This window comes from Salmo salar, chromosome 17 (genome assembly GCF_965601325.2).
Source record: "Salmo salar chromosome 17, fSalSal1, whole genome shotgun sequence".
NCBI classification, from domain to species: domain Eukaryota; kingdom Metazoa; phylum Chordata; class Actinopteri; order Salmoniformes; family Salmonidae; genus Salmo; species Salmo salar.
This window is the reverse complement of record NC_138307.1, coordinates 54226715-54254379: the sequence shown is the minus strand read 5'-3', so window position 1 is coordinate 54254379 and position 27665 is coordinate 54226715. Positions and strand designations below refer to the sequence as shown.

At 49.4% G+C, this 27665-nt stretch overlaps 1 protein-coding gene across 7 annotated transcripts in view; it reads right to left on the bottom strand.

The window, feature by feature from the left end:
- LOC106576154 (signal peptide, CUB and EGF-like domain-containing protein 1) overlaps positions 1-27665 on the bottom strand; it is a 176270-nt gene that overhangs the window by 91341 nt on the left and 57264 nt on the right. For 4 of the 7 annotated variants that reach the window (XM_014153091.3, XM_014153092.3, XM_014153096.3 and 1 more), the window contains exons 5-6: positions 6592-6717; positions 3736-3852 (exon numbers count right to left, since the gene is read on the bottom strand). In XM_014153091.3, coding sequence (XP_014008566.1) covers positions 3736-3852; positions 6592-6717 — 243 coding nt within the window. Of the gene's footprint in view, positions 1-1444; positions 1499-3735; positions 3853-6591; positions 6718-27665 lie in introns of all 7 variants that reach the window. The other 3 variants (XM_014153088.3, XM_045699776.2, XM_014153094.3) reach the window with 1 other exon arrangement.

Below are 27665 nucleotides of genomic sequence, written 5' to 3'. Positions count from 1 at the left end.
GATATAATATTGGACTAAAACAATAATTTCAAACTTTGCTTACATTTGTATGCCTATTATTTCTATTATGCGTGGGATTACTTGGGAACAGATTTGCTAAATAAAGATTTTACAGTATTATGTCCAACAATGAAAACAAATAAATAATATTTTTTTTTTTTTTAAATCGCGCAGAAAACTTTTAGGGCCAAATAAAACCACCTGTGGGACAAATTTGGCCCGCGGGCCTCCAATTGGGGAAACCTGAGGTATTGTGTTCAGTGTCTTGCCTAATCTCAGATGCATCTGATTTTAGTCAACTCCAGAAATGGTTTAACTCCTTCTGGGGGCATATGTACAGACTTTGACTAACTGGTATAATGTAACACAAGAAAAAGAGTTTGAGTGTCTGCCAATCTGCTTTAGCTTGCCATGGATTTTGCAACTCGGTGGTTATAAACCTTGTTTAGGAGCTATGGAGAAACAAGGGAGTCTGTAAATCACTGTCTCGTTACGGACAGACAGACAGACACTGCCAGGCTCTCTTCGGAACGCTCCGGGGACGTTCAGGAACGTCTCTGTGCACCCAAAAAACACTGGAGCATTTTTTTATAAAGGCAGAAAAAATACGATTTGGTACGCCCAAGCGTCCAAACTTCCGAGCCAAATGTGGGACTGGGGTCCGTTGGAAGGAAGGCAACATTTTTTTTTATATGAAAAACTCTTTCACTTACCTGGAACCTCTCATTTATCTTCAGCAAATTCCCCCAGAAATAAAATCATGAACATTTCCTCTCTGTTCAGCTTCGGAGCCACCATAGCCACGGGATACGGCCACATTGACAGCCGGGCGTAAAAGTTAGCCATTTGGCAAACAGTGGCATGCAGGCCTGGCGTCTCTCAGGCCTAGAGATGGGCATGCGCTACACTGACTTGGCTAGTTTTCCAGCGTAATGAAGATGATGAATGTGTTTTTCAACTTCTGAGACTTCTCAACTATTCATTTTCCAGTTTCCACCACAGACCTACCTAGCGATCAAACCCCCAAAACCCCCTCTATTCCTCCTTTCACTACCTGAGACATTAACACACTACTACTACACTGACTACTCTGTCAGCAGTCAAAGTGCGTGTTTGTCTGGGAGTGTGCATACAGGTACAGGTGTAATTGTGTGATTGAAAGAGAAAGAGAGAGAGAGAGAGAGAGAGAGAGAGAGAGAGAGAGAGAGAGAGAGAGAGAGAGAGAGAAACAGACAGCCAGAGAGAGCGACACATAAAGAAAAGAGACAGTGATCATACAACTCTCCTCTATCACATGGCAAATCAGCTATTTTCAACATGCACTGGAAGCTGTTGTTTTAGAACACATTTAGATGGGGAGAATTCTTTACTCCCTCTTCTCCCCATGCCACGATCTCCAAAAACAGGGTGAGCAGTCTTCAGGCCCCAGACAGGAAATAATCACCATCGTCATCGTGAAACTCCGGGCGACATTTTCGGGGTGCAACAGAGCACAGATCTGTGCAAAAATACTGTAAAGCTCATTATAATCTGGCAGCTGGATTACAGCTCGTTGAAGAGAAATGTATAATTGAATCACACTGCCAGATTATAATGAGGTTTACGGTATTTTCACACAGATTTGTGCTCTTTTGCACAGCGAAAATGTCGCCCTCCATCTCTATTTAATTACTCACAGTTTCAAGTTACTCACATGAAAAAGAAACATTTGAATGTATTTTCAGGTTGGTTGATTATCTCGAAAATGTAAATGTGTTACTGCGCTCTCTCTAACGCTCTCTCACTCTTCCTGTCCATCTCTGTCTCTCGCTCTCTCTGAATGTATCAGTGGCTCAATCTCTCCCCCTCTGTCTTTTGTTGTGAGTGTATAAATAAGATGAGGCCGGGGTAGGGAGAGAGGGCTCAGGGGTGAAGTTAACTCATCACAAAGCCCTTCTCACCAGTTTCTCTCACACATCTATAACATCGACTGCAAAAACGATGAGAAATAACAGAGCTTTAAGAGAAATATGTTCTCTAATGTGCACTGAGTTGCAGTAACAGTCAAAAGTTTGGACACACAAGGGGTTTTCTTGATTTTTACTATTTTCATTTGTAGAATAATAGTGAAGACATCAAAACTATGAAATAACCCATATGGAATCATGTGGTAACCAAAAAAGTGTTAAACATATCAACATATATTTGAGATTATTCAAAGTAGCCACCCTTTGCCTTGATGACAGCTTTGCACACTCTTAGCATTCTCTCAACCAGCTTCATGAGGAATGCTTTTCCAACAGTCTTGAAGGCGTTCCCACATATGCTGAGCACTTTTTGGCTGCTTTTCCTTCACTCTGCGGTCCAACTCATCCCAAACCATCTCAATTGGGTTGATGTCGGGTAAATGTGGAGGCCAGGTCATCTGATGCAGCACTACATCACTCTCCTTCTTGGTCTAATAGCCCTTACACAGCCTGTAGGTGTGTTTTTGGTCATTGTCCTGTTGAAAAAGAAATGGTAGTCCCACTAAGCCCAAACCAGATGGGATGGCAGTGTCACCAGCAAAGCACCCCCACACCATCACACCACCTCCTCCATGCTTCACGGTGGGAACTACACATGCAGAGATCATCAGTTCACCTACTCTGCGTCTCATAAAGACACGGGATTGGAACCAAAAACTTCTCATTTGGACTCATCAGACCAAAGGATAGATTTCCACCGGTCTAATGTCCATTGCTTGTGTTTCTTGGCCCAAGCAAGTCTCTTCTTATTATTGGTGTCCTTTAGTAGTGATTTCTATGGAGCAAGTAGACCATGAAGGCCTGATTCATGCAGTCTCCTCTGAACAGTTGATGTTGAGATGTGTCGGTTACTTGAACTCAGTGAAGCATTTATTTGGGCTGAAATCTGAGGTGCAGGTAACTCTGGGGCTTCCATTCCTGTGGTGGTCCTCATGAGAGCCAGTTTCATCATAGCGCTTGATGGTTTTTGCGACTGCACTTGAAGAAACGTTCAAAGTTCTTGAAATTTTCCGGATTGACTGACCTGCATGTCTTAAAGTAATGATGGACAGTCGCTTCTATTTGCTTATTTGAGCTGTTCTTGCCATAATATGGACTTGGTCTTTTACCAAATAGGGCTATCTTCTGTAAATCCCCCTACCTTGTCACGACACAACTGATTGGCTCAAACCCATTAAGAAGCAAAGAAATTCCACAAATGAACTTTTAACAAGGCAAACCTGTTAATTGATATGCATTCCAGGTGGCTACCTCATGAAGCTGGTTGAGAGAATGCAAAGAGTGTGCAAAGCTGTCAATCAAGGCAAAGGGTGGCAACTTTGAAGAATCTCAAATAAAAAATATTGGTTACTACATGATTCCATATGTGTAATTTAATAGTTTTGATGTCTTCACTATTATTCTACAAAGTAGAAAATAGTAAAAATAAAGAAAAACCCTGGAATGAGTAGGTGTGTCTAAACCTTTGACTGGTACTGTATATGATTTGAGAGTATTGAGGAAGTTGATTGCTTGAACAAAAGTGTATGATGTGTGTGTCAATTTAGAGTCTACACTGTTTTTTATACAAATTGAGGAGAATGTGTGTGCCTCTCTCTCTCTCTCTCTCTCTCTCTCTCTCTCTGTGTATGCGTGTGTTACATAAGTGAGTGTGTGTGCCTGTATGTTTGTGTGTGTGTTTGTGGCAGAAACTATTCAAAGAGATGAAGTACAGTCTGTTGTCACTCACCGATGCAGGTCTTGCTGTCTGAGTGCAGGGCGTACTTCTGGTGACAGCCACAAACCGGCCCCACCTCCGTATCGTCACACATGTGCTGGCAGCCACCGTTCCCATAGTTACACGTCACTGGCAACATACAAGGATTGTAAGGGAGCGGTATAGGCCTACCCCCCCCCCCCCCCCCCCACACACACACACACACCATGACTATATACTCAAATACCTTACACCAAAAAGAGAAATCTGTTTTTAAGTGCTTGGACAGACATTCATTCACTGTGTGCTGCTTCTTATGATCTTCAGACACAGTCCCCCAACAATAACAGTGAGAAGGCCCCAGAGTACATTCCTAATGTAGGGTAATAAAGTAGCAGAATGTGAGCCGTGACCGGAGCCGGCCTCCCTCTGTTCCCTATACTCTCTGCTCTCTTCATGACAGGTGACATGGGTTCACCAGACACTGGGTTGGACCAGGACACAGAGAGAGAGCAAGTGAGATAGACGGAGAGAGAGAGAGAGAGAGAGAGAGAGAGAGAGAGAGGAGAGAGAGTGAGAGAGAGAGAGAGAGAGAGAGAGAGAGAGAGAGAGAGAGAGAGAGAGAGAGAGAGAGAGAGGAGAGAGAGAGAGAGAGAGAAGGAATAACATTGAGAGAGAGAGAGTTATAGGCAGAATAAAAACAAGGAAGTATTTTTATGGGAGTATAATCATACATATTGAGACCTGTTAATGTCCCCTGCTCTGATGTTTACAAGCTTGTCCTGGAATAAGAGAGGGGGAGAGGAGGGGGTGTGGGTTGGAGAGGAGAAGAGAGAACAAGAGAGAGAGAGAGAGAGAGAGAGAGAAAGAGACAACCGAAGAGAGGAGCTGAAGCTCATCAAGTCCCCCAGTCAGTCACTGCTCCTCTCTGTGCTCCGCGTCTCCAGCCCAACCCAGAGCTCTTATCACAAGTTTACTACAGCACTGCTGAGAGTAGAGTGTGTGTGTGTGTGAGTCAGTGTGTATGTGTGCTACAGCTCCGCTATAGCCGACACTCCGCTGCCGAGCATTCCTCTTCGCACCACAAATGAAATACTAACGTCCCGACTCATAACAAACCCTCTTCCTCTTCAGTCGTTATAAAGAGTGCAGGATTTCACAATGTTTCACTGGCGTTTTTAAGCAGGACAAAATGTGTTACCAAATAAAATGTAACTAATAAAAAGCTTATTTTCCCCTCCTGAATGGTTACTGTGAGTCGAATTTAAATTCCATGGCTCAGGTCGCTCAGCACACAGGATGATTTTTTTTTTTTAAACATCCTTAATATGCTTCCATGAAGGTTCAGATTGTATTACATCTGGCTACTGAATGTATCATTTTCTGGAATCAGTGATAGCTAGCACTGGAGTCTAAATCAATTCTAAAAACTAGCTAGTGCAGCCTGCCTCTCGCAGCGTGTTGCTGCTATCTAAGCAGGATTGAGGTCAGGGCTTTGTGATGGCCACTCCAACACCTTGACTTGGTTGTCCTTAAGCCATTTTGCCACAACTTTGGAAGCATTCTTGGGGTCAATTGTCCATTTGGAAGACCCATTTGCGACCAAGCTTTAATTTCCTAACTGATGTCTTGAGATGTTGCTTCAATATATCCACATAATTTTCCTTCTCATGATGTCATCTATTTTGTGAAGTGCACCAGTCCCTCCTGCAGCAAAGCACCCCCACAACATGATGCTGCCATCCCCGTGCTTCACGGTTGGGATGGTGTTCTTCAGCTTGCAAGCGTCCCCCTTTTTCCTCCAAACATAACGATGGTCATTATGGCCAAACAGTTCTATTTTTGTTTCATCAGACCAGAGGACATTTCTCCAAAAAAGTACAATCTTTGTCCCCATGTGCAGTTGCAAAACCGTAGTCTGGCTTTTTTATGGCGGTTTGGGAGCAGTGGCTTCTTCCTTTCAGGTTATGTCGATATAGGACTTGTTTACTGTGAATATAGATACTTTTGTACCTGTTTTCCTCCAGCATCTTCACAGGGTCCTTTGCTGTTGCTCTGGGATTGATTTGCACTTTTTGCACCAAAGTAAGTTCATCTCTAGGAGACATATCGCGTCTCCTTCCTGAGCGGTATGATGGCTGAGCGGTCCCATGGTGTTTATACTTGCGTACTATTGTTTGTACAGATGAATGTGGTACCTTCAGGCGTTTGGAAATTGCTCCCAAGGATGAACCAGACTTGTGGAGGTCGACAATTCTTTTTCTGAGATCTTGGCTGATTTCTTTTGATTTTCCCATGATGTCAAGCAAAGAGGCACTGAGTTTGAAGGTAGGCCTTGAAATACATCCACAGGTACACCTCCAACTGACTCAAATGATGTCAATTAGCGTATCAGAAGCTTCTAAAACCATGGAATTTTCCAAGCTGTTTAAAAGCACAGTCAACTTAGTGTATGTAAACTTCTGACCCACTGGAATTGTGATACAGTGAATTATAAGTGAAATAGTCTGTCTGTAAACAATTGTTGGAAAAATGACTTGTGTCATGCACAAAGTAGATGTCCTAATCGACTTGGCAAAACTATAGTTTGGTTTGTTAACAAGAAATTTATGGAGTCATTGAAAAACGAGTTTTAATGACTCCAACCTAAGTGTATGTAAACTTATGACTTCAACTGTATATAGAGAGAGAGAAACAGAGAGAGACAGAGAGACAGAGAGAATAACATAACAACACGGTTGGAACACAGAACTGTAGTGTATGGCTTTGACCTTGGCTCTAGAGTGGGTGACCCCAACCAGAACCGCTGTCCAAAGCCCTCATATATAATTCACCACAGGGCTGTTTAGGGCCCCTACAGTGGGGCGATAACCCGTGGAGGGTACGTACATGTACAGTCTCTCTGGTTCTTTGCCAGCTCGAACCCGGGCCGGCACTCGCAAGCCACGCCCCCCTTGGGGGTCTCCCTGCAGATGTGGGCACAGCCGTGGTCCTTGTTCATGCAGTTCATTCCATCTGTGGAGGGAGGGAGGGAGACGGAGGGAGATGGAGAGGGAGGGAGAGTCAGAGAGAGAGAGAGAGAGAGAGAGAGTGTGAAAGAGCAATCATTTTAGTGGAAGATGGATCTGTAGACCTGTAGTTGAAGACCAAAGGTAGGAGCCCTGCAAGGTTAATCAGATGACTGTCTGATTTGGCTCATCCTACAGCCCCATGTGAATGAGAATGAGCCATGCTAGAAAACATTGATGGGAACTTTCAATACATTTTCTGGTTTTCCAGAAATCCTGGTTGGAGGGTTCTGGATTTCCTACTTATTCCCTCCTGATTCCGGGAGTCCTCCAACCGTGATTGTTGGAAAAGTAGATCATTTTGAAACCCTATTGATGGGGTCATAACCATGTTTGACTGATTGACTGATGGGTTATAAGCTGGCAGACGCCAGTTGGACTAGTGGGCTGATGGGAGAAGGGCTATTTAAACATCCTAATTCACAACAATGAAGGGGGTGAAGTTCCCCCTCCATCACAAACACACTACAGACTCCTCGAGAATGATGTGTGGTGAGATTTTTATCAGCAAAATAAACGTGTTAAACATTCCTGCCACAGCCTCCCATTCCATCCTCACTGGGGATAGTACAGGGGCATCTCCTCTGTGTGTGTGTGTGTGTGTGTGTGTGTGTGTGTGTGTGTGTGTGTGTGTGTGTGTGTGTGTGTGTGTGTGTGTGTGTGTGTGTGTGTGTGTGTGTGTGTGTGTGTGTGTGTGTGTGTGTAAGACAGGCGTAAGGTGGAGAGAGGGACGGGGGCTTATCAAACGGAGGCCGTGGACCCCAATGTTTTCCTTCCCTAATTGCACAAAGCCGGTTTCATGCTCTCTGACTTCCTGCCTGAGTGCACTGAGGGTCAGGGGGACATTAAGGATTACACATTAAAAAGCTGCTACCAGACACATATTTAAAACGCACAAACTCTTGCACACACTCATAATGAGGAGGCTTGGGGGCCAGGACTCTCCAGAGAGGAGTGGAGCAGGAAAACGCAGCCAAAGATATCATTAGGGTCCGGGAAGGGCCTGGAAAAGTTACACAGAAAGTTTGAGAATATTTTGGAATCTCTCCTCGTCGGGAGCAGGGATCAGATGATGAATGTCTTACGTGTGTGTGTGAGTGTGTGATGAGTGTAAGTATGAATGTGGGCGAGTACATCAAAGCTACTTAGACACCTAGATGTTCTTAAAAAAAACAACGATATTTTTCATCAAAATAAAACCCAAAATGATCATGAAGGTGACATGTCGGGCAGAAGAAAAGAGAGATGGATGGAGAGAGGGAGTGCACTAAGAGGATGAAGAGAGAGAGGGAATGGGTTCTCCTCTAAAGAAAACATCACTGGGACTTCAACACCCACGGAATGCATTCTCTCACAAGGGACGTTTACCAAGACAAAACCATCGTCCTACCCCCCCTCCCCCAGAAACCCCCTCCACTACATCCTGGTCCTCTACAAAGCTCTCAAAGAGCACTGGGCAGCCCTCTCTGGGTTTCTCTCTGTGGTGTGGTGAGAGTAACAGTCCCTGGGGGCCCTTCATGTGCCTCATTAGGGGTCCAAAGTACCTCCTTAGATAGGGGTGCTAGGAGCCCCCTTTACAGACAAATCTAACACTACCGTCCTAAAGCATCTCCTATCTAAAGACGCAATCTGAAAGAATCCCAACTTATCCAAGGTGTTTAGGCGACACTGTGTAAAAATTGAACAAATAATGCTACATTTTCATATACGTAGTGTGAAATGTAAAGTTATACTTGTTCCTGTACAATCAATGTATTTTGGTTGATGCAAGTGCATACCTTTCACATATGAGTCATTCTTTAAACGCACTGAAAATAAACTCGGATCGGATAGGTTAGGAAACGTTTCCGCGTGGAAAAGGAAAATCTCTGGCCACCTCAACCCACAGCCCTCACAACGCAACAGTTGACAAGATATATGCTGTAGCTGTTTTAAAAACAACATTCAGAAGAAAGTAGAGTGTACAACTTCATCTATAGTCAAATTAACCTGGGAAAGGGAGAAGGTGGAGAGGGACCCCTGGACTCAGCACAATCTGTCCTGAAACAGCAAACAGAGCCGGGGGTAACCTGGGCCTTGAGGTCCGCTGGCCTCTCTATAGGTGCAATGTGATAAGATGGCTGGCTGAAGGAAGGCCTGGGAGGGAGGCAACTGAAATGTTCAGTTATCAAACCTGAAGTCCAACGCGACGGACCGATAAACGTTCCACCCATAACACGTCGAGCTCTGACGAATTCAGTTTGTGCTAAACATCAATGACAGATAGAGAGGGGGTGTGGGGGGAGGGAGGGAAGGAGAGAGAGAGAGACAGACCGAGAGCGAGAAAAGGGGATGAGACGGAAAAAAGGTAAAGCGGAGACAGAGAGAGACAGACGGAGACAGACAGAGAGAGAGAGAGAGAGAGAGACATATCTCAGCAAGAATGGAACAGAAAAGAGCTTGAAGTGAAACGGTAGGGTTGAGTTGAGAGCAGGGCTGGCTGTTCCATTCCAGCTCCCTGTCCTCATTGTTTTGACTGGGGAGGTCAGTGGGTCCAGAGCTACTGAATCACTCTGTAGTGGAGGAGACGAGGTAGTACTACTGTAGTGGAGGAGAGGAGGTAGTACTACTGTAGTGGAGGGGAGGAGGGGAGGTAGTACTGTAGTGGAGGAGACGAGGTAGTACTACTGTAGTGGAGGAGAGGAGGTAGTACTACTGTAGTGGAGGAGACGAGGTAGTACTACTGTAGTGGAGGAGAGGAGGTAGTACTACTGTAGTGGAGGAGAGGAGACGAGGTAGTACTGTAGTGGAGGAGAGGAGGTAGTAGTACTGTAGTGGAGGAGAGGAGGTAGTACTACTGTAGTGGAGGAGAGGAGACGAGGTAGTACTGTAGTGGAGGAGACGAGGTAGTACTACTGTAGTGGAGGAGAGGAGGTAGTACTACTGCAGTGGAGGGGAGGAGGGGAGGTAGTACTACTGTAGTGGAGGAGAGGAGAGGAGGTAGTATTACTGTAGAGGAGAGGAGAGGAGGTAGTACTACTGTAGTGGAGGAGAGGAGAGGAGGTAATAGTACTGTAGTGGAGGAGAGGAGAGGAGGTAGTACTACTGTAGTGGAGGGGAGGAGAGGAGGTAGTACTACTGTAGTGGAGGAGAGGAGAGGAGGTAATAGTACTGTAGTGGAGGAGAGGAGAGGAGGTAGTACTACTGTAGTGGAGGAGAGGAGAGGAGGTAGTACTACTGTAGTGGAGGGGAGGGGAGGAGGTAGTACTACTGTAGTGGAGGAGAGGAGAGGAGGTAATAGTACTGTAGTGGAGGAGAGGAGGTAATAGTACTGTAGTGGAGGAGAGGAGGTAGTACTACTGTAGTGGAGGGGAGGAGAGGGGGTAGTACTACTGTAGTGGAGGAGAGGAGAGGAGGTAGTACTACTGTAGTGGAGGAGAGGAGGTAGTACTACTGTAGTGGAGGAGAGGAGGTAGTACTACTGTAGTGGAGGGGAGGAGAGGAGGTAGTACTACTGTAGTGGAGGGGAGGAGGTAGTACTACTGTAGTGGAGGAGAGGAGAGGAGGTAGTACTACTGTAGTGGAGGAGAGGAGGTAGTACTACTGTAGAGGAGGTAGTGGAGGAGAGGAGAGGAGGAAATAGTACTGTAGTGGAGGAGAGGAGGTAGTAATACTGTAGTGGAGGGGAGGAGAGGAGGTAGTATTACTGTAGTGGAGGGGAGGAGAGGAGGTAGTACTACTGTAGTGGAGGAGAGGAGAGGAGGTAATAGTACTGTAGTGGAGGAGAGGAGGTAGTATTACTGTAGTGGAGGGGAGGAGAGGAGGTAGTATTACTGTAGTGGAGGGGAGGAGGTAGTACTACTGTAGTGGAAGGGAGGAGAGGAGGTAGTATTACTGTAGTGGCGGGGAGGAGAGGGGGTAGTACTACTGTAGTGGAGGGGAGGAGAGGCGGTAGTACTACTGTAGTGGAGGAGAGGAGAGTAGGTAGTATTACTGTAGTGGAGGGGAGGAGAGGAGGTAGTACTACTGTACTGGAGGAGAGGAGGTAGTACTACTGTAGTGGAAGGGAGGAGGTAGTATAACTGTAGTGGAGGGCAGGAGAGGGGGTAGTACTACTGTAGTGGAGGAGAGGAGGTAGTATTACTGTAGTGGAGGGGAGGAGGTAGTACTACTGTAGTGGAGGGGAGGAGAGGAGGTAGTATTACTGTAGTGGCGGGGAGGAGAGGAGGTAGTACTACTGTAGTGGAGGGGAGGAGAGGAGGTAATATTACTGTAGTGGAGGGGAGGAGAGGAGGTAGTACTACTGTAGTGGAGGAGAGGAGGTAGTATTACTGTAGTGGAGGGGAGGAGAGGAGGTAGTACTACTGTAGTGGAGGGGAGGAGACGAGGTAGTACTACTGTAGTGGAGGGGGGGAGAGGAGGTAGTACTACTGTAGTGGAGGGGGGGAGAGGAGGTAGTATTACTGTAGTGGAGGGGAGGAGGTAATAGTACTGTAGTGGAGGGGAGGAGAGGAGGTAGTATTACTGTAGTGGAGGGGAGGAGAGGAGGTAGTACTACTGTAGTGGAGGAGAGGAGGTAGTACTACTGTAGTGGAGGAGAGGAGACGAGGTAGTACTACTGTAGTGGAGGGGAGGAGAGGAGGTAGTACTACTGTAGTGGAGGAGAGGAGAGGTGGTAGTACTACTGTAGTGGAGGAGACGAGGTAGTACTACTGCAGTGGAGGGGAGGAGAGGAGATAGTACTACTGCAGTGGAGGGGAGGAGGGGAGGTAGTACTACTGTACTGGAGGAGAGGAGGTAGTATTACTGTAGTGGAGGGGAGGAGAGGAGGTAGTACTACTGTAGTGGAGGGGAGTAGAGGAGGTAGTATTACTGTAGTGGCGGGGAGGAGAGGAGGTAGTACTACAGTAGTGGAGGGGAGGAGAGGAGGTAATAGTACTGTAGTGGAGCGGAGGAGAGGAGGTAGTACTACTGTAGTGGAGGAGAGGAGAGGAGGTAATAGTACTGTAGTGGAGGAGAGGAGAGGAGGTAGTACTACTGTAGTGGAGGAGAGGAGACGAGGTAGTACTACTGTAGTGGAGGGGAGGAGAGGAGGTAGTACTACTGTAGTGGAGGAGAGGAGAGGAGGTAGTACTACTGTAGTGGAGGAGACGAGGTAGTACTACTGTAGTGGAGGAGAGGAGAGGAGGTAGTACTACTGCAGTGGAGGGGAGGAGGGGAGGTAGTACTACTGTAGTGGAGGAGAGGAGAGGAGGTAGTATTACTGTAGTGGAGGAGAGGAGAGGAGGTAATAGTACTGTAGTGGAGGGGAGGAGGTAATAGTACTGTAGTGGAGGGGAGGAGAGGAGAGGAGGTAGTACTACTGTAGTGGAGGGGAGGAGAGGAGGTAATAGTACTGTAGTGGAGGGGAGGAGAGGAGGTAGTACTACTGTAGTGGAGGAGAGGAGAGGAGGTAATAGTACTGTAGTGGAGGAGAGGAGAGGTGGTAGTACTACTGTAGTGGAGGAGAGGAGAGGAGGTAGTACTACTGTAGTGGAGGGGAGGAGAGGAGGTAGTACTACTGTAGTGGAGGAGAGGAAAGGAGGTAGTACTACTGTAGTGGAATGGAGGAGAGGAGGTAGTCCTACTGTAGTGGAGGAGAGGAGAGGAGGTAGTACTACTGTAGTGGAGGAGAGGAGGTAGTACTACTGTAGTGGAGGGGAGGAGAGGAGGTAGTACTACTGTAGTGGAGGGGAGGAGAGGAGGTAGTACTACTGTAGTGGAGGGGAGGAGAGGAGGTAGTATTACTGTAGTGGAGGGGAGGAGAGGAGGTAGTACTACTGTAGTGGAGGAGAGGAGGTAGTACTTCTGTAGTGGAGGAGAGGAGACGAGGTAGTACTACTGTAGTGGAGGGGAGGAGAGGAGGTAGTACTACTGTAGTGGAGGAGAGGAGAGGAGGTAGTATTACTGTAGTGGAGGGGAGGAGGTAGTACTACTGTAGTGGAGGAGAGGAGGTAGTACTACTGTAGTGGAGGGGAGGAGAGGAGGTAGTATTACTGTAGTTGAGGGGAGGAGAGGAGGTAGTATTACTGTAGTGGAGGGGAGGAGGTAGTACTACTGTAGTGGAGGAGAGGAGGTAGTATTACTGTAGTGGAGGGGAGGAGAGGAGGTAGTACTACTGTAGTGGAGGGGAGGAGGTAGTACTACTGTAGTGGAGGAGAGGAGAGGAGGTAGTATTACTGTAGTTGAGGGGAGGAGAGGAGGTAGTACTACTGTAGTGGAGGAGAGGAGGTAGTACTACTGTAGTGGAGGGGAGGAGGTAGTACTACTGTAGTGGAGGGGAGGAGAGGAGGTAGTACTACTGTAGTGGAGGAGAGGAAAGGAGGTAGTACTACTGTAGTGGAATGGAGGAGAGGAGGTAGTACTACTGTAGTGGAGGAGAGGAGAGGAGGTAGTACTACTGTAGTGGAGGAGAGGAGGTAGTACTACTGTAGTGGAGGGGAGGAGAGGAGGTAGTACTACTGTAGTGGAGGGGAGGAGAGGAGGTAGTACTACTGTAGTGGAGGGGAGGAGAGGAGGTAGTATTACTGTAGTGGAGGGGAGGAGAGGAGGTAGTACTACTGTAGTGGAGGAGAGGGGGTAGTACTTCTGTAGTGGAGGAGAGGAGACGAGGTAGTACTACTGTAGTGGAGGGGAGGAGAGGAGGTAGTACTACTGTAGTGGAGGAGAGGAGGTAGTACTACTGTAGTGGAGGGGAGGAGAGGAAGTAGTACTACTGTAGTGGAGGAGAGGAGAGGAGGTAGTATTACTGTAGTTGAGGGGAGGAGAGGAGTTAGTATTACTGTAGTGGAGGGGAGGAGGTAGTACTACTGTAGTGGAGGAGAGGAGGTAGTATTACTGTAGTGGAGGGGAGGAGAGGAGGTAGTACTACTGTAGTGGAGGGGAGGAGGTAGTACTACTGTAGTGGAGGGGAGGAGAGGAGGTAGTACTACTGTAGTGGAGGAGAGGAAAGGAGGTAGTACTACTGTAGTGGAATGGAGGAGAGGAGGTAGTACTACTGTAGTGGAGGAGAGGAGAGGAGGTAGTACTACTGTAGTGGAGGAGAGGAGGTAGTACTACTGTAGTGGAGGGGAGGAGAGGAGGTAGTACTACTGTAGTGGAGGGGAGGAGAGGAGGTAGTACTACTGTAGTGGAGGGGAGGAGAGGAGGTAGTATTACTGTAGTGGAGGGGAGGAGAGGAGGTAGTACTACTGTAGTGGAGGAGAAGAGGTAGTACTACTGTAGTGGAGGAGAGGAGACGAGGTAGTACTACTCTAGTGGAGGGGAGGAGAGGAGGTAGTACTACTATAGTGGAGGAGAAGAGGTAGTACTACTGTAGTGGAGGAGACGAGGTAGTACTACTGTAGTGGAGGAGAGGAGGTAGTACTACTGCAGTGGAGGGGAGGAGAGGAAGTAGTACTACTGCAGTGGAGGGGAGGAGGGGAGGTAGTACTACTGTAGTGGAGGAGAGGAGAGTAGGTAGTATTACTGTAGTGGAGGAGAGGAGAGGAGGTAATAGTACTGTAGTGGAGGGGAGGGGAGGAGGTAATAGTACTGTAGTGGAGGGGAGGAGAGGAGGTAGTACTACTGTAGTGGAGGGGAGGAGAGGAGGTAGTACTACTGTAGTGGAGGGGAGGAGACGAGGTAGTACTACTGTAGTGGAGGAGAGGAGAGGAGGTAGTACTACTGTAGTGGAGGAGAGGAGAGGAGGTAGTAGTACTGTAGTGGAGGGGAGGAGAGGAGGTAATAGTACTGTAGTGGAGGGAAGGAGAGGAGGTAGTACTACTGTAGTGGAGGAGAGGAGGTAGTACTACTGTAGTGGAGGAGAGGAGACGAGGTAGTACTACTGTAGTGGAGGGGGGGAGAGAAGGTAGTATTACTGTAGTGGAGGGGAGGAGGTAATAGTACTGTAGTGGAGGGGAGGAGAGGAGGTAGTATTACTGTAGTGGAGGGGAGGAGAGGAGGTAGTACTACTGTAGTGGAGGAGAGGAGGTAGTACTACTGTAGTGGAGGAGAGGAGAGGTGGTAGTACTACTGTAGTGGAGGAGACGAGGTAGTACTACTGCAGTGGAGGGGAGGAGAGGAGATAGTACTACTGCAGTGGAGGGGAGGAGGGGAGGTAGTACTACTGTACTGGAGGAGAGGAGGTAGTATTACTGTAGTGGAGGGGAGGAGAGGAGGTAGTACTACTGTAGTGGAGGGGAGTAGAGGAGGTAGTATTACTGTAGTGGCGGGGAGGAGAGGAGGTAGTACTACAGTAGTGGAGGGGAGGAGAGGAGGTAATAGTACTGTAGTGGAGCGGAGGAGAGGAGGTAGTACTACTGTAGTGGAGGAGAGGAGAGGAGGTAATAGTACTGTAGTGGAGGAGAGGAGAGGAGGTAGTACTACTGTAGTGGAGGAGAGGAGGTAGTACTACTGTAGTGGAGGAGAGGAGACGAGGTAGTACTACTGTAGTGGAGGGGAGGAGAGGAGGTAGTACTACTGTAATGGAGGAGAGGAGAGGAGGTAGTACTACTGTAGTGGAGGAGACGAGGTAGTACTACTGTAGTGGAGGAGAGGAGGTAGTACTACTGCAGTGGAGGGGAGGAGAGGAGGTAGTACTACTGCAGTGGAGGGGAGGACGGGAGGTAGTACTACTGTAGTGGAGGAGAGGAGAGGAGGTAGTATTACTGTAGTGGAGGAGAGGAGAGGAGGTAATAGTACTGTAGTGGAGGGGAGGAGGTAATAGTACTGTAGTGGAGGGGAAGAGAGGAGAGGAGGTAGTACTACTGTAGTGGAGGGGAGGAGAGGAGGTAATAGTACTGTAGTGGAGGGGAGGAGAGGGGGTAGTACTACTGTAGTGGAGGAGAGGAGAGGAGGTAATAGTACTGTAGTGGAGGAGAGGAGAGGTGGTTGTACTACTGTAGTGGAGGAGAGGAGGTAGTACTACTGTAGTGGAGGGGAGGAGAGGAGGTAGTACTACTGTAGTGGAGGAGAGGAGAGGAGGTAGTACTACTGTAGTGGAATGGAGGAGAGGAGGTAGTCCTACTGTAGTGGAGGAGAGGAGAGGAGGTAGTACTACTGTAGTGGAGGAGAGGAGGTAGTACTACTGTAGTGGAGGGGAGGAGAGGAGGTAGTACTACTGTAGTGGAGGGGAGGAGAGGAGGTAGTACTACTGTAGTGGAGGGGAGGAGAGGAGGTAGTATTACTGTAGTGGAGGGGAGGAGAGGAGGTAGTACTACTGTAGTGGAGGAGAGGAGGTAGTACTTCTGTAGTGGAGGAGAGGAGACGAGGTAGTACTACTGTAGTGGAGGGGAGGAGAGGAGGTAGTACTACTGTAGTGGAGGAGAGGAGGTAGTACTACTGTAGTGGAGGGGAGGAGAGGAGGTAGTACTACTGTAGTGGAGGAGAGGAGAGGAGGTAGTATTACTGTAGTGGAGGGGAGGAGGTAGTACTACTGTAGTGGAGGAGAGGAGGTAGTACTACTGTAGTGGAGGGGAGGAGAGGAGGTAGTATTACTGTAGTTGAGGGGAGGAGAGTAGGTAGTATTACTGTAGTGGAGGGGAGGAGGTAGTACTACTGTAGTGGAGGAGAGGAGGTAGTATTACTGTAGTGGAGGGGAGGAGGTAGTACTACTGTAGTGGAGGGGAGGAGGTAGTACTACTGTAGTGGAGGAGAGGAGAGGAGGTAGTATTACTGTAGTTGAGGGGAGGAGAGGAGGTAGTACTACTGTAGTGGAGGAGAGGAGGTAGTACTACTGTAGTGGAGGGGAGGAGGTAGTACTACTGTAGTGGAGGGGAGGAGAGGAGGTAGTACTACTGTAGTGGAGGAGAGGAGAGGAGGTAGTATTACCGTAGTTGAGGGGAGGAGAGGAGTTAGTATTACTGTAGTGGAGGGGAGGAGGTAGTACTACTGTAGTGGAGGAGAGGAGGTAGTATTACTGTAGTGGAGGGGAGGAGAGGAGGTAGTACTACTGTAGTGGAGGGGAGGAGGTAGTACTACTGTAGTGGAGGGGAGGAGGTAGTACTACTGTAGTGGAGGAGAGGAGAGGAGGTAGTATTACTGTAGTTGAGGGGAGGAGAGGAGGTAGTACTACTGTAGTGGAGGAGAGGAGGTAGTACTACTGTAGTGGAGGGGAGGAGGTAGTACTACTGTAGTGGAGGGGAGGAGAGGAGGTAGTACTACTGTAGTGGAGGAGAGGAAAGGAGGTAGTACTACTGTAGTGGAATGGAGGAGACGAGGTAGTACTACTGTAGTGGAGGAGAGGAGAGGAGGTAGTACTACTGTAGTGGAGGAGAGGAGGTAGTACTACTGTAGTGGAGGGGAGGAGAGGAGGTAGTACTACTCTAGTGGAGGGGAGGAGAGGAGGTAGTACTACTGTAGTGGAGGGGAGGAGAGGAGGTAGTATTACTGTAGTGGAGGGGAGGAGAGGAGGTAGTACTACTGTAGTGGAGGAGAGGAGGTAGTACTACTGTAGTGGAGGAGAGGAGACGAGGTAGTACTACTCTAGTGGAGGGGAGGAGAGGAGGTAGTACTACTATAGTGGAGGAGAAGAGGTAGTACTACTGTAGTGGAGGAGACGAGGTAGTACTACTGTAGTGGAGGAGAGGAGGTAGTACTACTGCAGTGGAGGGGAGGAGAGGAGGTAGTACTACTGCAGTGGAGGGGAGGAGGGGAGGTAGTACTACTGTAGTGGAGGAGAGGAGAGTAGGTAGTATTACTGTAGTGGAGGAGAGGAGAGGAGGTAATAGTACTGTAGTGGAGGGGAGGGGAGGAGAGGAGGTAATAGTACTGTAGTGGAGGGGAGGAGAGGAGGTAGTACTACTGTAGTGGAGGGGAGGAGAGGAGGTAGTACTACTGTAGTTGTGGGGAGGAGAGGAGGTAATAGTACTGTAGTGGAGGGGAGGAGAGGAGGTAGTACTATTGTAGTGGAGGAGAGGAGAGGATGTAATAGTACTGTAGTGGAGGAGAGGAGAGGAGGTAGTACTACTGTAGTGGAGGAGAGGAGACGAGGTAGTACTACTGTAGTGGAGGAGAGGAGAGGAGGTAGTACTACTGTAGTGGAGGAGAGGAGAGGAGGTAGTAGTACTGTAGTGGAGGGGAGGAGGTAATAGTACTGTAGTGGAGGGGAGGAGAGGAGGTAGTACTACTGTAGTGGAGGGGAGGAGAGGAGGTAGTATTACTGTAGTGGAGGGGAGGAGAGGAGGTAGTACTACTGTAGTGGAGGAGAGGATGTAGTACTACTGTAGTGGAGGAGAGGAGACGAGGTAGTACTACTGTAGTGGAGGGGAGGAGAGGAGGTAGTACTACTATAGTGGAGGAGAGGAGAGGAGGTAGTACTACTGTAGTGGAGGAGACGAGGTAGTACTACTGTAGTGGAGGAGAGGAGGTAGTACTACTGCAGTGGAGGGAGTGGAGGGGTGGAGAGGAGGTAGTACTACTGTAGTGGAGGGGAGGAGAGGAGGTAGTACTACTGTAGTGGAGGAGAGGATGTCGTACTACTGTAGTGGAGGAGAGGAGACGAGGTAGTACTACTGTAGTGGAGGGGAGGAGAGGAGGTAGTATTACTGTAGTGGAGGGGAGGGGAGGAGAGGAGGTAGTACTACTGTAGTGGAGGAGAGGAGGTAGTACTTCTGTAGTGGAGGAGAGGAGACGAGGTAGTACTACTGTAGTGGAGGGGAGGAGAGGAGGTAGTACTACTGTAGTGGAGGAGAGGAGGTAGTACTACTGTAGTGGAGGGGAGGAGAGGAGGTAGTACTACTGTAGTGGAGGAGAGGAGAGGAGGTAGTATTACTGTAGTGGAGGAGGTAGTACTACTGTAGTGGAGGAGAGGAGGTGGTACTACTGTAGTGGAGGGGAGGAGAGGAGGTAGTATTACTGTAGTTGAGGGGAGGAGAGGAGGTAGTATTACTGTAGTGGAGGGGAGGAGAGGAGGTAGTACTACTGTAGTGGAGGAGAGGAGGTAGTATTACTGTAGTGGAGGGGAGGAGAGGAGGTAGTACTACTGTAGTGGAGGGGAGGAGGTAGTACTACTGTAGTGGAGGAGAGGAGAGGAGGTAGTATTACTGTAGTTGAGGGGAGGAGAGGAGAGGAGGTAGTACTACTGTAGTGGAGGAGAGGAGGTAGTACTACTGTAGTGGAGGGGAGGAGGTAGTACTACTGTAGTGGAGGGGAGGAGAGGAGGTAGTACTACTGTAGTGGAGGAGAGGAAAGGAGGTAGTACTACTGTAGTGGAATGGAGGAGAGGAGGTAGTACTACTGTAGTGGAGGAGAGGAGAGGAGGTAGTACTACTGTAGTGGAGGAGAGGAGGTAGTACTACTGTAGTGGAGGGGAGGAAAGGAGGTAGTACTACTCCAGTGGAGGGGAGGAGAGGAGGTAGTACTACTGTAGTGGAGGGGAGGAGAGGAGGTAGTATTACTGTAGTGGAGGGGAGGAGAGGAGGTAGTACTACTGTAGTGGAGGGGAGGAGAGGAGGTAGTACTACTATAGTGGAGGAGAAGAGGTAGTACTACTGTAGTGGAGGAGACGAGGTAGTACTACTGTAGTGGAGGAGAGGAGGTAGTACTACTGCAGTGGAGGGGAGGAGAGGAGGTAGTACTACTGCAGTGGAGGGGAGGAGGGGAGGTAGTACTACTGTAGTGGAGGAGAGGAGAGTAGGTAGTATTACTGTAGTGGAGGAGAGGAGAGGAGGTAATAGTACTGTAGTGGAGGGGAGGAGAGGAGGTAATAGTACTGTAGTGGAGGGGAGGAGAGGAGGTAGTACTACTGTAGTGGAGGGGAGGAGAGGAGGTAGTACTACTGTAGTGGAGGGGAGGAGAGGAGGTAATAGTACTGTAGTGGAGGGGAGGAGAGGGGGTAGTACTACTGTAGTGGAGGAGAGGAGAGGAGGTAATAGTACTGTAGTGGAGGAGAGGAGGTAGTACTACTGTAGTGGAGGAGAGGAGACGAGGTAGTACTACTGTAGTGGAGGGGAGGAGGTAGTACTACTGTAGTGGAGGAGAGGAGAGGAGGTAGTATTACTGTAGTTGAGGGGAGGAGAGGAGGTAGTACTACTGTAGTGGAGGAGAGGAGGTAGTACTACTGTAGTGGAGGGGAGGAGGTAGTACTACTGTAGTGGAGGGGAGGAGAGGAGGTAGTACTACTGTAGTGGAGGAGAGGAGAGGAGGTAGTATTACCGAAGTTGAGGGGAGGAGAGGAGTTAGTATTACTGTAGTGGAGGGGAGGAGGTAGTACTACTGTAGTGGAGGAGAGGAGGTAGTATTACTGTAGTGGAAGGGAGGAGAGGAGGTAGTACTACTGTAGTGGAGGGGAGGAGGTAGTACTACTGTAGTGGAGGAGAGGAGAGGAGGTAGTATTACTGTAGTTGAGGGGAGGAGAGGAGGTAGTACTACTGTAGTGGAGGAGAGGAGGTAGTACTACTGTAGTGGAGGGGAGGAGGTAGTACTACTGTAGTGGAGGGGAGGAGAGGAGGTAGTACTACTGTAGTGGAGGAGAGGAAAGGAGGTAGTACTACTGTAGTGGAATGGAGGAGACGAGGTAGTACTACTGTAGTGGAGGAGAGGAGAGGAGGTAGTACTACTGTAGTGGAGGAGAGGAGGTAGTACTACTGTAGTGGAGGGGAGGAGAGGAGGTAGTACTACTCTAGTGGAGGGGAGGAGAGGAGGTAGTACTACTGTAGTGGAGGGGAGGAGAGGAGGTAGTATTACTGTAGTGGAGGGGAGGAGAGGAGGTAGTACTACTGTAGTGGAGGAGAGGAGGTAGTACTACTGTAGTGGAGGAGAGGAGACGAGGTAGTACTACTCTAGTGGAGGGGAGGAGAGGAGGTAGTACTACTATAGTGGAGGAGAAGAGGTAGTACTACTGTAGTGGAGGAGACGAGGTAGTACTACTGTAGTGGAGGAGAGGAGGTAGTACTACTGCAGTGGAGGGGAGGAGAGGAGGTAGTACTACTGCAGTGGAGGGGAGGAGGGGAGGTAGTACTACTGTAGTGGAGGAGAGGAGAGTAGGTAGTATTACTGTAGTGGAGGAGAGGAGAGGAGGTAATAGTACTGTAGTGGAGGGGAGGGGAGGAGAGGAGGTAATAGTACTGTAGTGGAGGGGAGGAGAGGAGGTAGTACTACTGTAGTGGAGGGGAGGAGAGGAGGTAGTACTACTGTAGTTGTGGGGAGGAGAGGAGGTAATAGTACTGTAGTGGAGGGGAGGAGAGGAGGTAGTACTATTGTAGTGGAGGAGAGGAGAGGATGTAATAGTACTGTAGTGGAGGAGAGGAGAGGAGGTAGTACTACTGTAGTGGAGGAGAGGAGACGAGGTAGTACTACTGTAGTGGAGGAGAGGAGAGGAGGTAGTACTACTGTAGTGGAGGAGAGGAGAGGAGGTAGTAGTACTGTAGTGGAGGGGAGGAGGTAATAGTACTGTAGTGGAGGGGAGGAGAGGAGGTAGTACTACTGTAGTGGAGGGGAGGAGAGGAGGTAGTATTACTGTAGTGGAGGGGAGGAGAGGAGGTAGTACTACTGTAGTGGAGGAGAGGATGTAGTACTACTGTAGTGGAGGAGAGGAGACGAGGTAGTACTACTGTAGTGGAGGGGAGGAGAGGAGGTAGTACTACTATAGTGGAGGAGAGGAGAGGAGGTAGTACTACTGTAGTGGAGGAGACGAGGTAGTACTACTGTAGTGGAGGAGAGGAGGTAGTACTACTGCAGTGGAGGGAGTGGAGGGGTGGAGAGGAGGTAGTACTACTGTAGTGGAGGGGAGGAGAGGAGGTAGTACTACTGTAGTGGAGGAGAGGATGTCATACTACTGTAGTGGAGGAGAGGAGACGAGGTAGTACTACTGTAGTGGAGGGGAGGAGAGGAGGTAGTATTACTGTAGTGGAGGGGAGGGGAGGAGAGGAGGTAGTACTACTGTAGTGGAGGAGAGGAGGTAGTACTACTGTAGTGGAGGGGAGGAGGTAGTACTACTGTAGTGGAGGGGAGGAGAGGAGGTAGTACTACTGTAGTGGAGGAGAGGAAAGGAGGTAGTACTACTGTAGTGGAATGGAGGAGAGGAGGTAGTACTACTGTAGTGGAGGAGAGGAGAGGAGGTAGTACTACTGTAGTGGAGGAGAGGAGGTAGTACTACTGTAGTGGAGGGGAGGAGAGGAGGTAGTACTACTCCAGTGGAGGGGAGGAGAGGAGGTAGTACTACTGTAGTGGAGGGGAGGAGAGGAGGTAGTATTACTGTAGTGGAGGGGAGGAGAGGAGGTAGTACTACTGTAGTGGAGGGGAGGAGAGGAGGTAGTACTACTATAGTGGAGGAGAAGAGGTAGTACTACTGTAGTGGAGGAGACGAGGTAGTACTACTGTAGTGGAGGAGAGGAGGTAGTACTACTGCAGTGGAGGGGAGGAGAGGAGGTAGTACTACTGCAGTGGAGGGGAGGAGGGGAGGTAGTACTACTGTAGTGGAGGAGAGGAGAGTAGGTAGTATTACTGTAGTGGAGGAGAGGAGAGGAGGTAATAGTACTGTAGTGGAGGGGAGGAGAGGAGGTAATAGTACTGTAGTGGAGGGGAGGAGAGGAGGTAGTACTACTGTAGTGGAGGGGAGGAGAGGAGGTAGTACTACTGTAGTGGAGGGGAGGAGAGGAGGTAATAGTACTGTAGTGGAGGGGAGGAGAGGGGGTAGTACTACTGTAGTGGAGGAGAGGAGAGGAGGTAATAGTACTGTAGTGGAGGAGAGGAGGTAGTACTACTGTAGTGGAGGGGAGGAGAGGAGGTAGTATTACTGTAGTGGAGGGGAGGAGAGGAGGTAGTACTACTATAGTGGAGGAGAGGAGAGGAGGTAGTACTACTGTAGTGGAGGAGACGAGGTAGTACTACTGTAGTGGAGGAGAGGAGGTAGTACTACTGCAGTGGAGGGAGTGGAGGGGTGGAGAGGAGGTAGTACTACTGTAGTGGAGGGGAGGAGAGGAGGTAGTACTACTGTAGTGGAGGAGAGGATGTCGTACTACTGTAGTGGAGGAGAGGAGACGAGGTAGTACTACTGTAGTGGAGGGGAGGAGAGGAGGTAGTATTACTGTAGTGGAGGGGAGGGGAGGAGAGGAGGTAGTACTACTGTAGTGGAGGAGAGGAGGTAGTACTTCTGTAGTGGAGGAGAGGAGACGAGGTAGTACTACTGTAGTGGAGGGGAGGAGAGGAGGTAGTACTACTGTAGTGGAGGAGAGGAGGTAGTACTACTGTAGTGGAGGGGAGGAGAGGAGGTAGTACTACTGTAGTGGAGGAGAGGAGAGGAGGTAGTATTACTGTAGTGGAGGAGGTAGTACTACTGTAGTGGAGGAGAGGAGGTAGTACTACTGTAGTGGAGGGGAGGAGAGGAGGTAGTATTACTGTAGTTGAGGGGAGGAGAGGAGGTAGTATTACTGTAGTGGAGGGGAGGAGAGGAGGTAGTACTACTGTAGTGGAGGAGAGGAGGTAGTATTACTGTAGTGGAGGGGAGGAGAGGAGGTAGTACTACTGTAGTGGAGGGGAGGAGGTAGTACTACTGTAGTGGAGGAGAGGAGAGGAGGTAGTATTACTGTAGTTGAGGGGAGGAGAGGAGAGGAGGTAATAGTACTGTAGTGGAGGAGAGGAGGTAGTACTACTGTAGTGGAGGGGAGGAGGTAGTACTACTGTAGTGGAGGGGAGGAGAGGAGGTAGTACTACTGTAGTGGAGGAGAGGAAAGGAGGTAGTACTACTGTAGTGGAATGGAGGAGAGGAGGTAGTACTACTGTAGTGGAGGAGAGGAGAGGAGGTAGTACTACTGTAGTGGAGGAGAGGAGGTAGTACTACTGTAGTGGAGGGGAGGAGAGGAGGTAGTACTACTCCAGTGGAGGGGAGGAGAGGAGGTAGTACTACTGTAGTGGAGGGGAGGAGAGGAGGTAGTATTACTGTAGTGGAGGGGAGGAGAGGAGGTAGTACTACTGTAGTGGAGGGGAGGAGAGGAGGTAGTACTACTATAGTGGAGGAGAAGAGGTAGTACTACTGTAGTGGAGGAGACGAGGTAGTACTACTGTAGTGGAGGAGAGGAGGTAGTACTACTGCAGTGGAGGGGAGGAGAGGAGGTAGTACTACTGCAGTGGAGGGGAGGAGGGGAGGTAGTACTACTGTAGTGGAGGAGAGGAGAGTAGGTAGTATTACTGTAGTGGAGGAGAGGAGAGGAGGTAATAGTACTGTAGTGGAGGGGAGGAGAGGAGGTAATAGTACTGTAGTGGAGGGGAGGAGAGGAGGTAGTACTACTGTAGTGGAGGGGAGGAGAGGAGGTAGTACTACTGTAGTGGAGGGGAGGAGAGGAGGTAATAGTACTGTAGTGGAGGGGAGGAGAGGGGGTAGTACTACTGTAGTGGAGGAGAGGAGAGGAGGTAATAGTACTGTAGTGGAGGAGAGGAGGTAGTACTACTGTAGTGGAGGAGAGGAGACGAGGTAGTACTACTGTAGTGGAGGAGAGGAGAGGAGGTAGTACTACTGTAGTGGAGGGGAGGAGGTAGTACTACTGTAGTGGAGGAGAGGAGAGGAGGTAGTATTACTGTAGTTGAGGGGAGGAGAGGAGGTAGTACTACTGTAGTGGAGGAGAGGAGGTAGTACTACTGTAGTGGAGGGGAGGAGGTAGTACTACTGTAGTGGAGGGGAGGAGAGGAGGTAGTACTACTGTAGTGGAGGAGAGGAGAGGAGGTAGTATTACCGTAGTTGAGGGGAGGAGAGGAGTTAGTATTACTGTAGTGGAGGGGAGGAGGTAGTACTACTGTAGTGGAGGAGAGGAGGTAGTATTACTGTAGTGGAAGGGAGGAGAGGAGGTAGTACTACTGTAGTGGAGGGGAGGAGGTAGTACTACTGTAGTGGAGGAGAGGAGAGGAGGTAGTATTACTGTAGTTGAGGGGAGGAGAGGAGGTAGTACTACTGTAGTGGAGGAGAGGAGGTAGTACTACTGTAGTGGAGGGGAGGAGGTAGTACTACTGTAGTGGAGGGGAGGAGAGGAGGTAGTACTACTGTAGTGGAGGAGAGGAAAGGAGGTAGTACTACTGTAGTGGAATGGAGGAGACGAGGTAGTACTACTGTAGTGGAGGAGAGGAGAGGAGGTAGTACTACTGTAGTGGAGGAGAGGAGGTAGTACTACTGTAGTGGAGGGGAGGAGAGGAGGTAGTACTACTCTAGTGGAGGGGAGGAGAGGAGGTAGTACTACTGTAGTGGAGGGGAGGAGAGGAGGTAGTATTACTGTAGTGGAGGGGAGGAGAGGAGGTAGTACTACTGTAGTGGAGGAGAGGAGGTAGTACTACTGTAGTGGAGGAGAGGAGACGAGGTAGTACTACTCTAGTGGAGGGGAGGAGAGGAGGTAGTACTACTATAGTGGAGGAGAAGAGGTAGTACTACTGTAGTGGAGGAGACGAGGTAGTACTACTGTAGTGGAGGAGAGGAGGTAGTACTACTGCAGTGGAGGGGAGGAGAGGAGGTAGTACTACTGCAGTGGAGGGGAGGAGGGGAGGTAGTACTACTGTAGTGGAGGAGAGGAGAGTAGGTAGTATTACTGTAGTGGAGGAGAGGAGAGGAGGTAATAGTACTGTAGTGGAGGGGAGGGGAGGAGAGGAGGTAATAGTACTGTAGTGGAGGGGAGGAGAGGAGGTAGTACTACTGTAGTGGAGGGGAGGAGAGGAGGTAGTACTACTGTAGTTGTGGGGAGGAGAGGAGGTAATAGTACTGTAGTGGAGGGGAGGAGAGGAGGTAGTACTATTGTAGTGGAGGAGAGGAGAGGATGTAATAGTACTGTAGTGGAGGAGAGGAGAGGAGGTAGTACTACTGTAGTGGAGGAGAGGAGACGAGGTAGTACTACTGTAGTGGAGGAGAGGAGAGGAGGTAGTACTACTGTAGTGGAGGAGAGGAGAGGAGGTAGTAGTACTGTAGTGGAGGGGAGGAGGTAATAGTACTGTAGTGGAGGGGAGGAGAGGAGGTAGTACTACTGTAGTGGAGGGGAGGAGAGGAGGTAGTATTACTGTAGTGGAGGGGAGGAGAGGAGGTAGTACTACTGTAGTGGAGGAGAGGATGTAGTACTACTGTAGTGGAGGAGAGGAGACGAGGTAGTACTACTGTAGTGGAGGGGAGGAGAGGAGGTAGTACTACTATAGTGGAGGAGAGGAGAGGAGGTAGTACTACTGTAGTGGAGGAGACGAGGTAGTACTACTGTAGTGGAGGAGAGGAGGTAGTACTACTGCAGTGGAGGGAGTGGAGGGGTGGAGAGGAGGTAGTACTACTGTAGTGGAGGGGAGGAGAGGAGGTAGTACTACTGTAGTGGAGGAGAGGATGTCATACTACTGTAGTGGAGGAGAGGAGACGAGGTAGTACTACTGTAGTGGAGGGGAGGAGAGGAGGTAGTATTACTGTAGTGGAGGGGAGGGGAGGAGAGGAGGTAGTACTACTGTAGTGGAGGAGAGGAGGTAGTACTTCTGTAGTGGAGGAGAGGAGACGAGGTAGTACTACTGTAGTGGAGGGGAGGAGAGGAGGTAGTACTACTGTAGTGGAGGAGAGGAGGTAGTACTACTGTAGTGGAGGGGAGGAGAGGAGGAGGTACTACTGTAGTGGAGGAGAGGAGAGGAGGTAGTATTACTGTAGTGGAGGAGGTAGTACTACTGTAGTGGAGGAGAGGAGGTAGTACTACTGTAGTGGAGGGGAGGAGAGGAGGTAGTATTACTGTAGTTGAGGGGAGGAGAGGAGGTAGTATTACTGTAGTGGAGGGGAGGAGAGGAGGTAGTACTACTGTAGTGGAGGAGAGGAGGTAGTATTACTGTAGTGGAGGGGAGGAGAGGAGGTAGTACTACTGTAGTGGAGGGGAGGAGGTAGTACTACTGTAGTGGAGGAGAGGAGAGGAGGTAGTATTACTGTAGTTGAGGGGAGGAGAGGAGAGGAGGTAGTACTACTGTAGTGGAGGAGAGGAGGTAGTACTACTGTAGTGGAGGGGAGGAGGTAGTACTACTGTAGTGGAGGGGAGGAGAGGAGGTAGTACTACTGTAGTGGAGGAGAGGAAAGGAGGTAGTACTACTGTAGTGGAATGGAGGAGAGGAGGTAGTACTACTGTAGTGGAGGAGAGGAGAGGAGGTAGTACTACTGTAGTGGAGGAGAGGAGGTAGTACTACTGTAGTGGAGGGGAGGAGAGGAGGTAGTACTACTCCAGTGGAGGGGAGGAGAGGAGGTAGTACTACTGTAGTGGAGGGGAGGAGAGGAGGTAGTATTACTGTAGTGGAGGGGAGGAGAGGAGGTAGTACTACTGTAGTGGAGGGGAGGAGAGGAGGTAGTACTACTATAGTGGAGGAGAAGAGGTAGTACTACTGTAGTGGAGGAGACGAGGTAGTACTACTGTAGTGGAGGAGAGGAGGTAGTACTACTGCAGTGGAGGGGAGGAGAGGAGGTAGTACTACTGCAGTGGAGGGGAGGAGGGGAGGTAGTACTACTGTAGTGGAGGAGAGGAGAGTAGGTAGTATTACTGTAGTGGAGGAGAGGAGAGGAGGTAATAGTACTGTAGTGGAGGGGAGGAGAGGAGGTAATAGTACTGTAGTGGAGGGGAGGAGAGGAGGTAGTACTACTGTAGTGGAGGGGAGGAGAGGAGGTAGTACTACTGTAGTGGAGGGGAGGAGAGGAGGTAATAGTACTGTAGTGGAGGGGAGGAGAGGGGGTAGTACTACTGTAGTGGAGGAGAGGAGAGGAGGTAATAGTACTGTAGTGGAGGAGAGGAGGTAGTACTACTGTAGTGGAGGAGAGGAGACGAGGTAGTACTACTGTAGTGGAGGAGAGGAGAGGAGGTAGTACTACTGTAGTGGAGGAGAGGAGAGGAGGTAGTAGTACTGTAGTGGAGGGGAGGAGAGGAGGTAATAGTACTGTAGTGGATGGGAGGAGAGGAGGTAGTACTACTGTAGTGGAGGGGAGGA